The sequence below is a fragment of the Cydia strobilella genome, chromosome 15 (genome assembly GCF_947568885.1).
Source record: "Cydia strobilella chromosome 15, ilCydStro3.1, whole genome shotgun sequence".
NCBI classification, from domain to species: domain Eukaryota; kingdom Metazoa; phylum Arthropoda; class Insecta; order Lepidoptera; family Tortricidae; genus Cydia; species Cydia strobilella.
The window spans coordinates 377,704-399,107 of NC_086055.1; the positions used below are offsets into that span (position 1 = coordinate 377,704).

Consider the following 21,404-nt stretch of genomic DNA (forward strand, 5'->3'; position numbering starts at 1 on the left):
CAGCATTCTGGGTATGTAACGCTTCTCCTTGGCAAGAACCAGAGGCTTATCAAACTTGATTGAGTGATTGGCTTTATCCATGACATGCTCACAGACAGCAGACCTAGGTCGACGGTGCTTGACATCAGCTATGTGTTCCTTCACCCGAGTGGAAATGCTCCGTTTCGTCTGCCCGACATATGATAGGCCACACTCACAGTCCAGCCTGTACACTCCTGCAGTCTGTAGAGGGGTATTGCATTTTACAGGCCTCAGGAATTGTGACATCTTCTTCATTGGCTTGAAATATGTTTTTATAGAAGCACGCTGACCACGAACGCTGTAAAGAGTTCGAAACGTCGGGATGTATTATAAATTCAATATACGCGATATAATCCGTTTTCATTGTTTTATTTCATGAGTAACTATCGCGGTAACCGAAGACAATATTATATTCAAATAAAAGTTATTTCCAATAATCGACAACAAAAAGAAACGTGCTGTAATGCTGTATTGATTATTGGCAGTGCTTTTGACAATTTGTTCGAAAATGCGCGGCAATGATGACATTTGTCAAAAGCCAGAATCTTATTAGTGTCATAAATAAAAAAGATAATGATAGAGGTCAAAGAAGGTTTCTTACTATTTATTACCTTAGGAGCTAGTAACACATACAGGTTGCTCTAAAGTAAAAAATCGTAATTTGTTAATTTCTTCGTAACCGCTACACCGGTTGTTATGATACTTTGTATACTGGTTCTAAATACCCTAATGCATATGTACATTTCGGCTGTGTCCAATGGCTAGGGACACCCTGTATATTTACTATTGATTCTGCGAGCTGGAGATCTTGCGATCCCTACAGCTCCGCTATTGTAAATAAATCCAAAAACTTATCGAATCTGTTCACAAAATTTCACGAGAATCAGTTGAGAAATTCGACCCGTGGGTAATAAAGAAAAGTCCCAGACAAGATTTTTTCCCAAGCAGCGGGAACGGGGGCGCATCGCTTTTTTCTGTCAACTAAAGTTCAACGCAGGGTAATACACAGGTTTTCGATTTCCATTATCATCAAATTAGATACATGTGAAGTGAGCTCAACAACCATACTATATAATTTTTTTCAAATTCAAATAATTTATTTCAGAATAAAAATTCCATATACAATTACATTTACATTTAAAATAAAATTACTAATTCTAAATTAAAACTAAATATGTTAGTAACAATAGGTAATACTTAGAACAACTATGTTAGTACACAGGAAATAATTTGTTAATAGAATACATTAAAATAAATTAAACTTTAGAGACTTCCCGACCTGATGTAACATTTATCCTCCATCCAGGCGACGTGCTCTCCGGGGACTCGAGCGGCAACATCACCGTGTGGGGCCGCGGCACCAACACCATCACGAAGCTGGTGCGCGGCGCGCACGCGGGCTCCGTGTTCTCACTCCTCGCTCTGAAGGACGGCGCCGTGGTGAGCGGCGGCGGCAAGGACGGCCGCGTCCTCATGTTCGACGCGGAACTCAACGCCACGGGACATGAGAACATTGTGAGTCGCCCACTAATATACTCGTACCTTTAGGAAGAGACTACAACATTACTAGTCGGCATCGAAGTCCTTATCAGTATCAATGCCACGGGAGATCAGAACATTGTGAGTTAAAACACCTAATAAACGTTAAAACACCTAATAAACATTTAAGATGAGACTACAACGTTACTAGTTATAATTGCAGTCCTTCTCAATGCCACGGGAGATCAGAACATTGTGAGTTAAAACACCTAATAAACGTTTAAGAGACTACAACGTTACTAGTTGTAATTGATGTCCTTCTCAATGCCACGGGAGATCAGAACATTGTGAGTTAAAACACCTAATAAACGTTTAAGAGACTACAACGTTACTAGTTGTAATTGATGTCCTTCTCAATGCCACGGGATCAGAACATTGTGAGTTAAAACACCTAATAAACGTTTAAGAAGAGACTATACAACGTTACTAATTGTAATTGAAGTCCTTCTCTATACCACGGGAGATCAGAACATTGTGAGTTAAAACAACTAATAAACGTTAAAACACCTAATAAACGTTTAAGAAGAGACTACAAAATTACTAGTTGTAATTGAAGTCCTTCTCAATGCCACGGGGATCAGAACATTGTGAGTTAAAACACCTAATAAACGTTTAAGAAGAGACTACAACGTTCCTAGTCGTAATCGAAGTCAATCTTAACTCTACGCACATTATAGTCTAAGTTGTAAGCTTAAAGTACAGTCCTAACCGGAAAAAAGCATAAACTTGGCATGCTTGGCACGCTTCTATTTTTAATACGGGTAAGTGTGGCTAGCCTTCACATTGGGGACATGTTAACACATTGATTAGTGTTTATTGCCAGTTCATACATTTGCCACTAAACGCAAGTACCAAATGTATGAACTTGCAATAAACACAATGGGTAAACAGGCTCCAATGTGAAGGCTAGCCACACTTCCCTGCCACACTTACCCGTATTGATCTTTTTTTACTTACCTACGTAGGTAGGTTATATGGAGACAACTTGTCAAGTGGGTTTCCTCCTACCCCCCTGTCCTTCCCCCCACTTCTGTGTCCCATTTGTAATCATTTTGTAAAAGTGATATTTTTATTCTCAGATCGAAGGTCACTACGGCGGCGTGCGAGTGCTGGCCGAGGGTCGCGGAAGCCAGCTGTTCGTGGGCACCACCAGGAACTGCATCCTGCACGGAGACCTGCAGCTGGGCTTCTCGCCCGCCGTGCTAGGTAAGTGTTTTATTGTACCACGTCGGTGGCAAACAAGCATGCGGCCCGCATGATAGTCAGCGGCCACCGTAGCTTGTGGACGCCTGCAACTCTAACGGTGTTACATGCGCGTTGTCGAACTTTTGGAACCTGTAAAATCTTTTATTTAAAAAACGCGTAGAGAATTTTAGGGGGCAGCACCTGCTTATTAGAGTAAAATGTCAAGTTAAGGTTTACGGTTTAAGCCCCAAGGTGGGAGACCGTTTAACGGTCATGTTCCTACTCTTTCAGGAAATTCGTACGCTTTTCGAAAATGATTTTTGAAACTTGAACAATGTTGTAAGTAGGTAAGGGCTTTTCGTTTTAAATTTTGCACTATACTACGGTGTCGTTTTCACAGGCCGTTTATTTCGTGGTTTAGAACCATTTAGAGTTTAGAGCATTTGTGTCGTTTTCAAGCAAAAAGGTACGACATTGTCGCTTGCCATAAGGACGCTCCGATAGGTTTTTCGTATAAAGATACAAGCAATTTCCGTCCTTATGGTAAGTGACAACATAGAGTAACTTATACTAGAGCGGTACTGTCATAGTAAATTTTGTAACCCCAGTAAATTCACTGCCATCTGTCGACACACTTTAAAACTAAAAATAAATATTTATAAAAATACGATATAATGTATTTAAATATGGATAAATGATATTTTTTTTTTACTAGCCCATTATGGTGTCCCACTGCTGGACAAAGGCCTCTCCCCTTGTCTTCCACGACTCCCGATATAGTGCCTCCTCCGGCCAGTTGTTGAGAAAGGTGTCTAGGTCGTCCCGCCATCTCCGTCTGGGCCTGCCGGGTCCGCGCCCCTCTTCTGGCATCCATTTGGTGGCTATGCTAGCCCATCTGTCTGGATGCATGCGGCAGACGTGACCGGCCCAGTCCCATTTGAGCCTAGCAGTCTTCTCACCGACGTCAGCAATGCGGGTTTTTGCGCGCAGCGTGGTGTTCCGGATACGATCGGTCCTCTTCACACCTAAAATGCTGCGCTCGATAGCCCGTTGGCATACCTTCAACTTGGACTTCTGACTCTCTGTGAGTGACCATGTTTGGGCACCGTAGGTTAGGACGGGCAGGATACACATGTCGACGAGTTTTCGCTTCAGTGACAGTGGAAGGCTACCCTTCATCAGCTCTTTCATGGACCAGTAGCTCTTCCAGGCGTTTTCGACACGGCGCTCGATTTCTTTGTCTTGCCTGTTGTTGAAAGAGACTAACTGGCCCAAGTAAATATACTCGTCAACATAGTGTATAGTCTGCCCGTCTACCGTAACCGTACGTTTCCTACTGTTGGTCATCACTTGAGTTTTGGTTCGATTCATTTGAAGTCCAACTTGAAGGCTTGCATTGCTCAGGTCTTGGAGCATTACCTGAAGTTCTGCAGCGGAATGGGCAAAGAGAACAATGTCATCGGCGAAGCGAAGGTTTGAAAACTTCCTGTCACCGATGACCACTCCTCTATTTTTTTTTATTTGCATTAATTATTTTTATGATTTTGACCCATGTTCTTTCATGCGTTAAAATTGTTAAATAACAAACGAAACCGTCAACGCCATCTATACGACAGTAGGCCAAAGCTAGTAGCGCCCCCTGAACGAGAATCAAATTTTCGTGATTTTCGAGGCACTTTTTTTCCTTAGACTGTATCCATCTATTAGAATAGAATAGAATAGAATAGAAAACGTTTATTGTAAAAATCTACATACAGCACCATACAAATTTAAAAAGAAGAAGATCTTATACACTAACACGTAAAATTACAAGTAGCTTATACTAACATGCAATAATTACAATATTGATGCTGCTATAGAGGCTACAAATGGACACCACTCAGCATATGCTCTAACATATAGAGTATATACTCTAGCATAGTATAGCGTAGTATAGCATATGCTACAGCGCTGGTCTTCCGTGGAGCCCAGGGCAAGAAGGAGTTACGGAGTTATATCTATCTTTGGTGACAATGTGGTACCTTTTGATTGTAAACATGACATTGTATATGTATAGTATGATTGTGGTGACGGTCAGGCCACGCGGACGAGGTGTGGGGGCTGGCGGCGCACCCCGCGCTGCCGCAGTTCGTGACGGCCGGCTGGGACCGGCTGCTGCAGCTGTGGGACGGGATGAGCCACTCCACCGTGTGGAGCAAGGACATCGAGGTATAAACGTGACATTGTATATGTATAGTATGATTGTGGTGACGGTCAGGCCACGCGGACGAGGTGTGGGGGCTGGCGGCGCACCCCGCGCTGCCGCAGTTCGTGACGGCCGGCTGGGACCGGCTGCTGCAGCTGTGGGACGGGATGAGCCACTCCACCGTGTGGAGCAAGGACATCGAGGTATAAACGTGACATTGTATATGTATAGTATGATTGTGGTGACGGTCAGGCCACGCGGACGAGGTGTGGGGGCTGGCGGCGCACCCCGCGCTGCCGCAGTTCGTGACGGCCGGCTGGGACCGGCTGCTGCAGCTGTGGGACGGGATGAGCCACTCCACCGTGTGGAGCAAGGACATCGAGGTATAAACGTGACATTGTATATGTATAGTATGATTGTGGTGACGGTCAGGCCACGCGGACGAGGTGTGGGGGCTGGCGGCGCACCCCGCGCTGCCGCAGTTCGTGACGGCCGGCTGGGACCGGCTGCTGCAGCTGTGGGACGGGATGAGCCACTCCACCGTGTGGAGCAAGGACATCGAGGTATAAACGTGACATTGTATATGTATAGTATGATTGTGGTGACGGTCAGGCCACGCGGACGAGGTGTGGGGGCTGGCGGCGCACCCCGCGCTGCCGCAGTTCGTGACGGCCGGCTGGGACCGGCTGCTGCAGCTGTGGGACGGGATGAGCCACTCCACCGTGTGGAGCAAGGACATCGAGGTATAAACGTGACATTGTATATGTATAGTATGATTGTGGTGACGGTCAGGCCACGCGGACGAGGTGTGGGGGCTGGCGGCGCACCCCGCGCTGCCGCAGTTCGTGACGGCCGGCTGGGACCGGCTGCTGCAGCTGTGGGACGGGATGAGCCACTCCACCGTGTGGAGCAAGGACATCGAGGTATAAACGTGACATTGTATATGTATAGTATGATTGTGGTGACGGTCAGGCCACGCGGACGAGGTGTGGGGGCTGGCGGCGCACCCCGCGCTGCCGCAGTTCGTGACGGCCGGCTGGGACCGGCTGCTGCAGCTGTGGGACGGGATGAGCCACTCCACCGTGTGGAGCAAGGACATCGAGGTATAAACGTGACATTGTATATGTATAGTATGATTGTGGTGACGGTCAGGCCACGCGGACGAGGTGTGGGGGCTGGCGGCGCACCCCGCGCTGCCGCAGTTCGTGACGGCCGGCTGGGACCGGCTGCTGCAGCTGTGGGACGGGATGAGCCACTCCACCGTGTGGAGCAAGGACATCGAGGTATAAACGTGACATTGTATATGTATAGTATGATTGTGGTGACGGTCAGGCCACGCGGACGAGGTGTGGGGGCTGGCGGCGCACCCCGCGCTGCCGCAGTTCGTGACGGCCGGCTGGGACCGGCTGCTGCAGCTGTGGGACGGGATGAGCCACTCCACCGTGTGGAGCAAGGACATCGAGGTATAAACGTGACATTGTATATGTATAGTATGATTGTGGTGACGGTCAGGCCACGCGGACGAGGTGTGGGGGCTGGCGGCGCACCCCGCGCTGCCGCAGTTCGTGACGGCCGGCTGGGACCGGCTGCTGCAGCTGTGGGACGGGATGAGCCACTCCACCGTGTGGAGCAAGGACATCGAGGTATAAACGTGACATTGTATATGTATAGTATGATTGTGGTGACGGTCAGGCCACGCGGACGAGGTGTGGGGGCTGGCGGCGCACCCCGCGCTGCCGCAGTTCGTGACGGCCGGCTGGGACCGGCTGCTGCAGCTGTGGGACGGGATGAGCCACTCCACCGTGTGGAGCAAGGACATCGAGGTATAAACGTGACATTGTATATGTATAGTATGATTGTGGTGACGGTCAGGCCACGCGGACGAGGTGTGGGGGCTGGCGGCGCACCCCGCGCTGCCGCAGTTCGTGACGGCCGGCTGGGACCGGCTGCTGCAGCTGTGGGACGGGATGAGCCACTCCACCGTGTGGAGCAAGGACATCGAGGTATAAACGTGACATTGTATATGTATAGTATGATTGTGGTGACGGTCAGGCCACGCGGACGAGGTGTGGGGGCTGGCGGCGCACCCCGCGCTGCCGCAGTTCGTGACGGCCGGCTGGGACCGGCTGCTGCAGCTGTGGGACGGGATGAGCCACTCCACCGTGTGGAGCAAGGACATCGAGGTATAAACGTGACATTGTATATGTATAGTATGATTGTGGTGACGGTCAGGCCACGCGGACGAGGTGTGGGGGCTGGCGGCGCACCCCGCGCTGCCGCAGTTCGTGACGGCCGGCTGGGACCGGCTGCTGCAGCTGTGGGACGGGATGAGCCACTCCACCGTGTGGAGCAAGGACATCGAGGTATAAACGTGACATTGTATATGTATAGTATGATTGTGGTGACGGTCAGGCCACGCGGACGAGGTGTGGGGGCTGGCGGCGCACCCCGCGCTGCCGCAGTTCGTGACGGCCGGCTGGGACCGGCTGCTGCAGCTGTGGGACGGGATGAGCCACTCCACCGTGTGGAGCAAGGACATCGAGGTATAAACGTGACATTGTATATGTATAGTATGATTGTGGTGACGGTCAGGCCACGCGGACGAGGTGTGGGGGCTGGCGGCGCACCCCGCGCTGCCGCAGTTCGTGACGGCCGGCTGGGACCGGCTGCTGCAGCTGTGGGACGGGATGAGCCACTCCACCGTGTGGAGCAAGGACATCGAGGTATAAACGTGACATTGTATATGTATAGTATGATTGTGGTGACGGTCAGGCCACGCGGACGAGGTGTGGGGGCTGGCGGCGCACCCCGCGCTGCCGCAGTTCGTGACGGCCGGCTGGGACCGGCTGCTGCAGCTGTGGGACGGGATGAGCCACTCCACCGTGTGGAGCAAGGACATCGAGGTATAAACGTGACATTGTATATGTATAGTATGATTGTGGTGACGGTCAGGCCACGCGGACGAGGTGTGGGGGCTGGCGGCGCACCCCGCGCTGCCGCAGTTCGTGACGGCCGGCTGGGACCGGCTGCTGCAGCTGTGGGACGGGATGAGCCACTCCACCGTGTGGAGCAAGGACATCGAGGTATAAACGTGACATTGTATATGTATAGTATGATTGTGGTGACGGTCAGGCCACGCGGACGAGGTGTGGGGGCTGGCGGCGCACCCCGCGCTGCCGCAGTTCGTGACGGCCGGCTGGGACCGGCTGCTGCAGCTGTGGGACGGGATGAGCCACTCCACCGTGTGGAGCAAGGACATCGAGGTATAAACGTGACATTGTATATGTATAGTATGATTGTGGTGACGGTCAGGCCACGCGGACGAGGTGTGGGGGCTGGCGGCGCACCCCGCGCTGCCGCAGTTCGTGACGGCCGGCTGGGACCGGCTGCTGCAGCTGTGGGACGGGATGAGCCACTCCACCGTGTGGAGCAAGGACATCGAGGTATAAACGTGACATTGTATATGTATAGTATGATTGTGGTGACGGTCAGGCCACGCGGACGAGGTGTGGGGGCTGGCGGCGCACCCCGCGCTGCCGCAGTTCGTGACGGCCGGCTGGGACCGGCTGCTGCAGCTGTGGGACGGGATGAGCCACTCCACCGTGTGGAGCAAGGACATCGAGGTATAAACGTGACATTGTATATGTATAGTATGATTGTGGTGACGGTCAGGCCACGCGGACGAGGTGTGGGGGCTGGCGGCGCACCCCGCGCTGCCGCAGTTCGTGACGGCCGGCTGGGACCGGCTGCTGCAGCTGTGGGACGGGATGAGCCACTCCACCGTGTGGAGCAAGGACATCGAGGTATAAACGTGACATTGTATATGTATAGTATGATTGTGGTGACGGTCAGGCCACGCGGACGAGGTGTGGGGGCTGGCGGCGCACCCCGCGCTGCCGCAGTTCGTGACGGCCGGCTGGGACCGGCTGCTGCAGCTGTGGGACGGGATGAGCCACTCCACCGTGTGGAGCAAGGACATCGAGGTATAAACGTGACATTGTATATGTATAGTATGATTGTGGTGACGGTCAGGCCACGCGGACGAGGTGTGGGGGCTGGCGGCGCACCCCGCGCTGCCGCAGTTCGTGACGGCCGGCTGGGACCGGCTGCTGCAGCTGTGGGACGGGATGAGCCACTCCACCGTGTGGAGCAAGGACATCGAGGTATAAACGTGACATTGTATATGTATAGTATGATTGTGGTGACGGTCAGGCCACGCGGACGAGGTGTGGGGGCTGGCGGCGCACCCCGCGCTGCCGCAGTTCGTGACGGCCGGCTGGGACCGGCTGCTGCAGCTGTGGGACGGGATGAGCCACTCCACCGTGTGGAGCAAGGACATCGAGGTATAAACGTGACATTGTATATGTATAGTATGATTGTGGTGACGGTCAGGCCACGCGGACGAGGTGTGGGGGCTGGCGGCGCACCCCGCGCTGCCGCAGTTCGTGACGGCCGGCTGGGACCGGCTGCTGCAGCTGTGGGACGGGATGAGCCACTCCACCGTGTGGAGCAAGGACATCGAGGTATAAACGTGACATTGTATATGTATAGTATGATTGTGGTGACGGTCAGGCCACGCGGACGAGGTGTGGGGGCTGGCGGCGCACCCCGCGCTGCCGCAGTTCGTGACGGCCGGCTGGGACCGGCTGCTGCAGCTGTGGGACGGGATGAGCCACTCCACCGTGTGGAGCAAGGACATCGAGGTATAAACGTGACATTGTATATGTATAGTATGATTGTGGTGACGGTCAGGCCACGCGGACGAGGTGTGGGGGCTGGCGGCGCACCCCGCGCTGCCGCAGTTCGTGACGGCCGGCTGGGACCGGCTGCTGCAGCTGTGGGACGGGATGAGCCACTCCACCGTGTGGAGCAAGGACATCGAGGTATAAACGTGACATTGTATATGTATAGTATGATTGTGGTGACGGTCAGGCCACGCGGACGAGGTGTGGGGGCTGGCGGCGCACCCCGCGCTGCCGCAGTTCGTGACGGCCGGCTGGGACCGGCTGCTGCAGCTGTGGGACGGGATGAGCCACTCCACCGTGTGGAGCAAGGACATCGAGGTATAAACGTGACATTGTATATGTATAGTATGATTGTGGTGACGGTCAGGCCACGCGGACGAGGTGTGGGGGCTGGCGGCGCACCCCGCGCTGCCGCAGTTCGTGACGGCCGGCTGGGACCGGCTGCTGCAGCTGTGGGACGGGATGAGCCACTCCACCGTGTGGAGCAAGGACATCGAGGTATAAACGTGACATTGTATATGTATAGTATGATTGTGGTGACGGTCAGGCCACGCGGACGAGGTGTGGGGGCTGGCGGCGCACCCCGCGCTGCCGCAGTTCGTGACGGCCGGCTGGGACCGGCTGCTGCAGCTGTGGGACGGGATGAGCCACTCCACCGTGTGGAGCAAGGACATCGAGGTATAAACGTGACATTGTATATGTATAGTATGATTGTGGTGACGGTCAGGCCACGCGGACGAGGTGTGGGGGCTGGCGGCGCACCCCGCGCTGCCGCAGTTCGTGACGGCCGGCTGGGACCGGCTGCTGCAGCTGTGGGACGGGATGAGCCACTCCACCGTGTGGAGCAAGGACATCGAGGTATAAACGTGACATTGTATATGTATAGTATGATTGTGGTGACGGTCAGGCCACGCGGAAGAGGTGTGGGGGCTGGCGGCGCACCCCGCGCTGCCGCAGTTCGTGACGGCCGGCTGGGACCGGCTGCTGCAGCTGTGGGACGGGATGAGCCACTCCACCGTGTGGAGCAAGGACATCGAGGTATAAACGTGACATTGTATATGTATAGTATGATTGTGGTGACGGTCAGGCCACGCGGACGAGGTGTGGGGGCTGGCGGCGCACCCCGCGCTGCCGCAGTTCGTGACGGCCGGCTGGGACCGGCTGCTGCAGCTGTGGGACGGGATGAGCCACTCCACCGTGTGGAGCAAGGACATCGAGGTATAAACGTGACATTGTATATGTATAGTATGATTGTGGTGACGGTCAGGCCACGCGGACGAGGTGTGGGGGCTGGCGGCGCACCCCGCGCTGCCGCAGTTCGTGACGGCCGGCTGGGACCGGCTGCTGCAGCTGTGGGACGGGATGAGCCACTCCACCGTGTGGAGCAAGGACATCGAGGTATAAACGTGACATTGTATATGTATAGTATGATTGTGGTGACGGTCAGGCCACGCGGACGAGGTGTGGGGGCTGGCGGCGCACCCCGCGCTGCCGCAGTTCGTGACGGCCGGCTGGGACCGGCTGCTGCAGCTGTGGGACGGGATGAGCCACTCCACCGTGTGGAGCAAGGACATCGAGGTATAAACGTGACATTGTATATGTATAGTATGATTGTGGTGACGGTCAGGCCACGCGGACGAGGTGTGGGGGCTGGCGGCGCACCCCGCGCTGCCGCAGTTCGTGACGGCCGGCTGGGACCGGCTGCTGCAGCTGTGGGACGGGATGAGCCACTCCACCGTGTGGAGCAAGGACATCGAGGTATAAACGTGACATTGTATATGTATAGTATGATTGTGGTGACGGTCAGGCCACGCGGACGAGGTGTGGGGGCTGGCGGCGCACCCCGCGCTGCCGCAGTTCGTGACGGCCGGCTGGGACCGGCTGCTGCAGCTGTGGGACGGGATGAGCCACTCCACCGTGTGGAGCAAGGACATCGAGGTATAAACGTGACATTGTATATGTATAGTATGATTGTGGTGACGGTCAGGCCACGCGGACGAGGTGTGGGGGCTGGCGGCGCACCCCGCGCTGCCGCAGTTCGTGACGGCCGGCTGGGACCGGCTGCTGCAGCTGTGGGACGGGATGAGCCACTCCACCGTGTGGAGCAAGGACATCGAGGTATAAACGTGACATTGTATATGTATAGTATGATTGTGGTGACGGTCAGGCCACGCGGACGAGGTGTGGGGGCTGGCGGCGCACCCCGCGCTGCCGCAGTTCGTGACGGCCGGCTGGGACCGGCTGCTGCAGCTGTGGGACGGGATGAGCCACTCCACCGTGTGGAGCAAGGACATCGAGGTATAAACGTGACATTGTATATGTATAGTATGATTGTGGTGACGGTCAGGCCACGCGGACGAGGTGTGGGGGCTGGCGGCGCACCCCGCGCTGCCGCAGTTCGTGACGGCCGGCTGGGACCGGCTGCTGCAGCTGTGGGACGGGATGAGCCACTCCACCGTGTGGAGCAAGGACATCGAGGTACAATCATTCGATCATTTATTGTGTACCTTATTTCTATGAGGGCGCCGTGTATGCGATTACCCAGTACGCAAATTATACCCAGGTAGCAAAATATGTACAATATGCATGTATTGTTTGTCATTTGTACTTAGTAATAAGTTTTTATTAATAGTCGTTTACATATAGGAAACTATAGGTCTATTGCCAGAAAAATGTTACTTTAAATACTCATCTGTTTTATAAGACTGTTTGTTTCTTAATAAATAATAATAAAATAAAAAAATGACGTAAAATGACGTCAGCGACGTCATAATGACGGCATTATTACGTCATTATGACGTCATTTGACGTCATTTTGCTTCCTGGGTACCGACGTAAGGCATACGGCGCGACGAAGGCACAGCGGATGCGTGAACGGACGCGGTTTAAATTATACACGAGAGGCGAAGAGACGGTACGGCGCATCATTATACAGGCTGACTTTGTTGCGATAGATCTGGTTTTGCCTGATGCTTGGTATGGTACAGTCAACGTCGAAGTGCTTTAAATAAACTGACGCAGGTGTGGTGAAGTTATCTCCGTACATATACCCTGTACATTTCTATTAGGTACCTACTGTATTTCGGCTTTGAACAGTCTTGAAGAAATGGATATTAAATAAATCTATCTCGCAAAACTGCATATATATTATGTATTTAATATCTTCACTCATTTTTTAATGCTGATAAATATTGTTGACAACTTCATCACGCTACACGGACAAGAGCCCACAGCTCTTAAATTGAATAATGATGATGAAATATTGTTCACACTGTATAACAACCCTGCGCGACGTTTTTGTTGCGCGCCGCAGAGGCGTGCCTGCGCTGCGCCTGAGTGTGTGTGTTTCACGTCGCGTCGCCTACCTACATTTTGTATGAAAATGTTTTAAAGCGGCATCATGCCTGTGCCACGCCTTCACCTTACACCTTGTGTATAATTCACACCTAACGGTGCGACACTGGTGTGGTATCGTGTTTATAACGGTGTGTGTTCTCCCCCCCCCCCCTCCCCCCAGGAGCGCGCGCAGTGCTGCGCGTGGGCGGCGGACGGCGGCGCGGTGGCGGTGGGCTGCCTGAGCGGGAAGTGGCTCGTGTTCGACCCCGTCTCCAGGGAGCTGCTGGCAGCTCATCATGACGGGTATGTCCGTATTTCAATCTGTTGGGTTATTCCCACTAGTTACCACCGACCAGTGGTAACTACTGGGAATTTTTTCCCACCTTTTACCACTGGTAACTACTGGGAAAAAAAATCCCAGTAGTTACCACTGGTAAAAGGAGGGTTTTTTTCCAATAATTATCACCAAAATTTTGTTAGAGTTTAATACTAATAAAAACAGTATAAAAATACAGGGTGTTTTTTATAGTCACTTGCAATAATTTACGGGGTGAGTAGGTATGTAGGTCATACTGAAAAACTTTCACTATGGAAGCAATACCGAAATCGCGAAAAAAAATACTCTTCCGTACAAATATCGACATCATTTTTTTAATTTAAATTTTGCTTTTATAAATTATTATAAATTGATTACTGTTTCATTTCAGTAAACTGCCTTGAAAGTGATCAAAAATACTAAAACATAAACTGGTTAATTACCTAATAAAATCACTTGAAAAATAATCTAAATGTATGATTAAATTTATCCTTACATATTTTAGTTTTCGCACTTGTACCGGTTAAACTGTTTTAATATTTGTTATCACTTTTATGACAGCTTACTGAAACACTAATCGTTTTAATTACAACTTCGTTTGTTCTCAAGTAAAAGGTACCACATTGTCGCTTACCATAAGGGTGAAATTTGCTTGCATCTCTATACGACTAACCTTTTACTTGAGAACGACATATTTATACTTTACTATTTATACTGTTTTTATTAGTATTGAACTCTAACAAATTTTGGGTGGTAACTACTGAAAAAAAACCCTACCTTTTACCAGTGGTAACTACTGGGAATTATTTTTCCCAGTAGTTACCAGTGGTAAAAGGTGGGAAAAAATCCCAGTAGTTTCCACTGGTAACAACTTGGTGGTAAACTAGTGGGAATAACCCAATCTGTCACTTACCTACTTCATATGACATTTCTCCTTCATTCACCTTTGATGTTGAGTAGGACCTCGGGGAGGTCTGTCGGGGATCCGAGATGTCATCAATACTGGTGTACCAGAGAACTATTCGATTGTATTGTTTACTGTACAGATCGGAGCCTATTCAAACGATCCAATACTCCCCCGACAACAAGTACGTGGCGCTCGGGTCTAGGGACAACTTCATCTACATCTACCAGGTGGACGACGAGGGCCGGCGCTACACGAGGATCGGCAAGTGCTTGGTACGTGCTATCCCTACCCTAACAGCATTTATACGCCATTATGACGTCAGCGACGTCATTATGACGTCGCTGACGTCACTGCTACCTGGATAAGCACAAAAAACACACAGTACAGTGACACGCCATTTTGTAATGAATACGCCATTTTTGAAAGAAATGGCGTGTCCATGTATATATATATAATCCTTCGTACATTGAGTCCATACTTTACCAGGAATATTTAACTCTCCCTGATACGACACATTAAAATTAGGTACTTTCTCCTACACTTGATTCATGTATATTTTTAATCGACTTTGGAAATGGTTCTGTATTCAATTGTGACAATTTTTTTGTTCGATTTTCCTTTTCATGTTAATCTTGATGAATTCATCTTTGTCCCGTTCTCTGTGTCTCTCTGAGAGAAATGTCAAATGTGTGTTTGAATCATTAGTTTTAATAGCATCAAACATGGAGTATGTATATACCAGTTTTAGTTATGAACATTTATAAAAGACTTTTTAGAACTGTTTGGTAGAAATTATATCGTAGAATAGTCATAGTCACTGCATTATAATGAAGCCCTACCATTGTGCTGATAACTTTAATACTTATTAGTCGTAAAATCTTAGTAGCCTTGTATTATTTAGGTACCTACTGCAGTTTCAAAGTGTACCTTAACCAGTGTTTGAATTTAACGAGTTGTCATTTCACGCATCAGTGCACGGAAAGAAAACGTAGACGGGTAACAAGTTAACAACTAGAATACTGCACGTTACTTTACTTTATGAGTTTATGCTATCAACGCTATGCTACCCGCTGTCCCTGTCGGCTTTACATCATAATACGATCTAAGATCATACCAGTTTGTGATATTTAGCCAACGGGGACTGATACAATTTAATTTTAGTACATAGAGTTAGACCAAGAAAAGTCTGCAATGATTTTAATAGCATACGCAATGCAAGTGTTATTTTAAACGTCAAGCTTCTATGAAATTATGACGTAAAATTAACACTTGCACTGCGTATGCTATCAAAATCGTTGCAGGGTTTTCTTGGTCTAACTGTACCTACATATAGCTTAGGTTGTAGATTGTAAATTATTTTTTTAACAAGCAGAAACGTCTGCGATCGATGCTATTAAGCTTAGAATAAATTTTAAAGTGGAAAAATTACTGACTTGGGTGAGACTTGAACTCACGGCCTCTGGACCACCACTTCCACTTTGGACTTTTTCCACTTTTAAATTTGTAGATTGTAGTTTTTATATGTCCATTTTATTTTGGATTTTTCTTCTGTCAACTTTTTTTGATATAGTTGTGCATATACATATACTAATATGAGGCTTAACTAGTAAGCCAATTCACGCCGTGGTTTGTTATTTCGTTGCGTCACTTCACTGTGTTACTTTACTTGAAATAGCGCAACTTGATAACTGACCAAGAAGTGAAAAAGTAATTGTCACGTGTAATTAAAATAATGCTCTAATAATAGCGTAGGTATTATACTGTTGTTGCAGTCTTCTAAGTCATGGAGACTATACAAAGGAGCCAAATCTCTATGTATGAAAAGTGTCCATCAAAAAACAGTAATTAGGCGGCGCCACCATACACCGAAATAATACCAAAAACAACCTACGTAATTTGGTCGGGTTATTTGTTGCCTTATATGGTTCATGTTATACTCATGTCCCAGAGCCTAACTAGCGCCACCGGAGAGATTAGGAACTATTATTTAAAGCTGAAAGCGGTCACTTGCAACAATTCTGCCATAAGAGATTGGCATCCTTTCTATACCATCCATATTCTGTTTTTTTATTCCGTAGACTAAAATGACGTTTCATGTGTAAGACAAGACATTTCTTAGTACCACATGAAATGTCATTTTAGTATACGGAATAAAAAACAGAATTATAGATATATTATACTACTTTAAATTAAGCCCTTTACGCATTTTTGCTAATTTTTATGATCCGATACAATTAATTATTTAGGCCATTATTAAATGCTTGCTTAATGCAATAAACTGCCAATATTATTAGGATAAGACTCACCATAGATGGATTAATTCAGTTTTCGGAAAACTCCTAATTAGTTGTCATATATGTACATAGCTAGAATACCTCAGTGAAAGTTACAGCTTCAGTTCAGTTCAGAAGAAAACATTTGATTAAATCAAGGTCCTGACACTCTTTGATAGAAAAAGATAGTCTTATTGCGATTCCTATAAGAGGAAAGAGAAAATAGTGCCATGCTTTGTCCTTATCACCGACCGGGTGGCATAGGTAGGAGGCGATGGCGAAATACCGAAATTTATGAGTGAAAGAGAAAAAATCCTATGCTGCCCAAATTTTATATGAATATTCTTTCTCTTACCCCCGGTCGCTCGGTGGCGCGTCTATAAACTTGTATATACTATGTCTATGGATTAAATACATATAGAAGCAGATAACTGGCTGGTGCTATCGCTAATGAGCAATCTATTCCAGACAACCTTTGGGTGGCGGCAACGGCATAACAGATTCTGTTTATGTAAACCGTTATTTTTTGCGCTTTAATTAATTAGCCCGGGGTCTGCTAGAATCCCAATATGTAATGATGGCGAAAGCATTAATTTTTAACAAAGATTCATTCATTGTATTAGATGTGAAAAGTCTAAGACAAATTCGTGCTTCGAGTAAAGAACTTAAAACTTGACGTTAGACAATCCAGTGACCACAAACATGTCGCAGTAAAACGCCATCTATTTCAGCTCTCAAATTATAGTCAGCACAATTTATAGTATTTTTCAAACTCGATGGGTACGCTGACCGGTGTCATTTCAATACAATTTTGCGAAATTTGGCGTTTTTAGGTTATATGGAGATGACACCTGTCACCGTATTATAGAGTTTGAAAAATACTATAATAGACTTCACAAGTCCTCTACGAATTCTGCTCTTTACGAAAGCGAAAGCCACCTGAGCTATTGATCTATTTATGAGGGGCTAGAACTAGTTCCAGATGAAAACATTAACATGTTGTGTTGTGTAGGGTCACTCCAGCTACATAACGCATCTGGACTGGTCCGAAGACAGCCAATACATCAGGAGTAACTCCGGGGACTATGAACTCTTATACTGTAAGTATTAGATTAATTTTGTATCAATCAGAAACGTCTGCGAACGAATGCTATTATATGTTAATGCTATTATAAATTAATATTATAAATTAAAATTGGATTGGATTTAGAGAAAAGACTTACGTATGGCCTCTTACCCTGAGGCTCATATATGGTGGAAATATTCGCTGTATTGGATACAGTCTTGGTAGCTCAGATGGCAGAGCGCTGGGCTAGCGATCCAGTGGTCGTGGGTTCAAGTCCCACCCAAGACAGTGAATTTTTCCACTTTTAATTTATTTGTATTAGAATATTAATTACTATAAACTGATATAGATGTCATATACCGTAGATAATAAGTGACAAAGCCCTTCAGTGGCGGAGTCCGAATTCGAGAAGGCGTGTTCAACTTGCGCGGCTGACGTCATCACTAGAGAAATTGGTACCTGACTGATCACCAATTACATTTCACCATGTATAGCAGTGCGATTACTTAAAAACATAGAAATCAAAAAGATCTAATATAATAATTTAATTATGTTTCGTTTCTGTGTCAGATTATTGCAAATGCAATTTTCATTCCCTATCCTTAAATAAGTTAGCTATTATTTTTTTCACGTGTTAAATTCAATCAAAATCAGCTCATTAATCATGCCACTGCGAATCATGGAGACTATATAAAGGAGCCAAATCTCTATGTATGAAAAGTGTCCATCAAAAAACAGTAATTAGGCGGCGCCACCATTATTTATAACCACCATTTTTTATTTTTTATTTTGTTATTGTAACTACCAAAAACAACCTACGTAATTTGGTCGGGTTATTTGTTGCCTTATATGGTTCATGTTATACTCATGTCCCAGAGCCTAACTAGCGCCACCGGAGATATTAGGAACTATTATTTAAAGCTGAAAGCGGTCACTTTTGCAACAATTATGCCATAAGAGATTGGCATACTTTTTATACCATCCATAATGCGAATGTTAGAGAACGTCACTATTTTTTATACAAACATTATCATTGAGGTAATATGTAAACACTAGAGGCGGCCTCTTGAAGAAAATATTTCCGCACCTCGATGAAGTGTATGCACTTCATTGCTATTGGCTGCGCTTATTCTTTAAAATAAATAAAAAAATTAAAATTAAAAATTAAAATCATTTAATTCAGAAAACATAGGTTACTTTAGCTTAAAGACAGACGTCAAACGCAAAAAATGGCGGACACCTCGCGGACACAATTTGTTCTCAACAGTTTGTCTATACATATTTGTCAATGAACATTACACACACCGAGTGCGAGGCTGCGAGGTGTTCAAATTATGGATGGTATAGAAAGGATCGCAATCTCTTATGGCAGAATTGTTGCAAAAGTGACCGCGTTAAGCTTTAAATAATAGTTCCTAATCTCTCCGGTGGCGCTAGTTAGGCTCTGGGACATGAGTATAACATGAACCATATAAGGCAACAAATAAACCGACCAAATTACGTAGGTTGTTTTTGGTAGTATTTCGGTGTATGGTGGCGCCGCCTAATTACTGTTTTTTGACGGACACTTTTCATACATAGAGATTTGGCTCCTTTATACAGTCTCCATGGTTGAAATGTTGAAACCGTGTGTCGATGTGTCGCAGGGAACGCGACAACGTGTCGCCAGGTGCCGTCGCCGACGAGCCTGCGCGACGCGACGTGGGCGACGCACGCGTGCCCGCTCGCCTTCCACAGCGTCGGCGTGTGGCCCGAGGCCGCAGACGGCACCGACATCAACTCCTGCACCAGGTAACTATAGTTTCAATCTTCTTTATTTTTTTTTTATTACAAGGAGATAAAACAGAAGCATACAAGTGAAGAACAATATAGACAGAATATACATAACTATTATAGATTATATTGTTTCCTTAAGCATATCTCACCGAGAACATAAGTGGTATTCTAATACTTCTAAGTAATTCTCAAATAACTTTTACGCCTAGGACCCTAATCTACCCAGTGACGTCATAATGACGTAATTGTGACGTATAAATGCTGTTAGGCTGTTAAACAAAAGCCATTGTTTCTTTTGTGCGAGCGCGTGGCCGTTATGTTTAAGCGCGTGCCACGCACTGAGGCATAGTGACCACGCGCTCTCACGAAAGAAACAATGGCTCTTATTTAACAGATTAAGGTCTTTGAGATTATTTGAGAAGATTCAAACTGTACTCTTTTTTTTTTTTTTTTTAATCTACATATTTAAAAGGAGCCTTTATCAGTGAGACATGTCGGCTCCGTTGGGCCTCTACATTACAGTTTCAATAAGTGTTAGTATACATCAAAAAAACTGTACACGAATTTCGCAGTTTTAGACAGGGGTTCCGCCAATATCGTGTGAAAAACCCCAATGTCAGTTACTGCATAACCCCTAGCTTCAAATAGTTGCGCCCTCTTGTCTCGAGTCCGAACACATTCCATTAGGAAGTGCTGTACATCCTCGACAGAGTCGCAAATATCGCAGTTGGGCGACTCTGCTTTCCTCATCAGATGAGCAAACATATTCATTGGAATGTGACCGGACCGAAGCCTGTGAGCGCGTACAATTTTCGCCCGGTTCAAGTTCAAACTGTACTCGTCGGCTATACACGACACGCCTGCCAGGCCGACAGCGTGTGGCCCGAGGCCACCCACGGCACTTGTCGGCACACGACGTGTCGGGCGTCGGCTATACACGACACGCCTGCCAGGCCGACAGCGTGTGGCCCGAGGCCACCCACGGCACTTGTCGGCACACGACGTGTCGGGCGTCGGCTATACACGACACGCCTGCCAGGCCGACAGCGTGTGGCCCGAGGCCACCCACGGCACTTGTCGGCACACGACGTGTCGGGCGTCGGCTATACACGACACGCCTGCCAGGCCGACAGCGTGTGGCCCGAGGCCACCCACGGCACTTGTCGGCACACGACGTGTCGGGCGTCGGCTATACACGACACGCCTGCCAGGCCGACAGCGTGTGGCCCGAGGCCACCCACGGCACTTGTCGGCACACGACGTGTCGGGCGTCGGCTATACACGACACGCCTGCCAGGCCGACAGCGTGTGGCCCGAGGCCACCCACGGCACTTGTCGGCACACGACGTGTCGGGCGTCGGCTATACACGACACGCCTGCCAGGCCGACAGCGTGTGGCCCGAGGCCACCCACGGCACTTGTCGGCACACGACGTGTCGGGCGTCGGCTATACACGACACGCCTGCCAGGCCGACAGCGTGTGGCCCGAGGCCACCCACGGCACTTGTCGGCACACGACGTGTCGGGCGTCGGCTATACACGACACGCCTGCCAGGCCGACAGCGTGTGGCCCGAGGCCGCCCACGGCACTTGTCGGCACACGACGTGTCGGGCGTCGGCTATACACGACACGCCTGCCAGGCCGACAGCGTGTGGCCCGAGGCCACCCACGGCACTTGTCGGCACACGACGTGTCGGGCGTCGGCTATACACGACACGCCTGCCAGGCCGACAGCGTGTGGCCCGAGGCCACCCACGGCACTTGTCGGCACACGACGTGTCGGGCGTCGGCTATACACGACACGCCTGCCAGACTGTCGGCGTGTGGCCTGAACTGAAGATGTCCTCAGTTTCCTTTACAAAGTTACTAAAGTGCCGTACTTTTATTTTGTTATTGTAACCTAACATGTCAATTTTGTATTTGCAGGTCTCACGACAGTCGCCTCGCTGCGACTGGAGACGATTTCGGAAAAGTGAAGCTTTTCGCCTACCCCGTCACACAACCTAAGGTTAGTCTTACAATGTAGTCTAGCAAAATAGGGTATTTGACTACCT

General features: G+C 48.9%; 1 protein-coding gene and 1 non-coding gene across 2 annotated transcripts in view; both read left to right on the forward strand.

Annotated features, from left to right (window-relative positions):
- The window catches only part of LOC134747786 (echinoderm microtubule-associated protein-like 2), a 66,712-nt gene that overhangs the window by 42,273 nt on the left and 3,035 nt on the right, over nucleotides 1-21,404 (forward strand). Inside the window, exons 11-18 of the mRNA XM_063682428.1 lie at nucleotides 1,328-1,536; nucleotides 2,640-2,766; nucleotides 10,583-10,713; nucleotides 13,193-13,314; nucleotides 14,374-14,506; nucleotides 17,520-17,607; nucleotides 19,220-19,364; nucleotides 21,277-21,358. Coding sequence (XP_063538498.1) covers nucleotides 1,328-1,536; nucleotides 2,640-2,766; nucleotides 10,583-10,713; nucleotides 13,193-13,314; nucleotides 14,374-14,506; nucleotides 17,520-17,607; nucleotides 19,220-19,364; nucleotides 21,277-21,358 — 1,037 coding nt within the window. The remainder of the gene's footprint in view (nucleotides 1-1,327; nucleotides 1,537-2,639; nucleotides 2,767-10,582; nucleotides 10,714-13,192; nucleotides 13,315-14,373; nucleotides 14,507-17,519; nucleotides 17,608-19,219; nucleotides 19,365-21,276; nucleotides 21,359-21,404) is intronic.
- Nucleotides 17,789-17,861, forward strand: Trnaa-agc (transfer RNA alanine (anticodon AGC)). Its single transcript has one exon. It is a non-coding gene; the product is annotated as a tRNA-Ala (tRNA).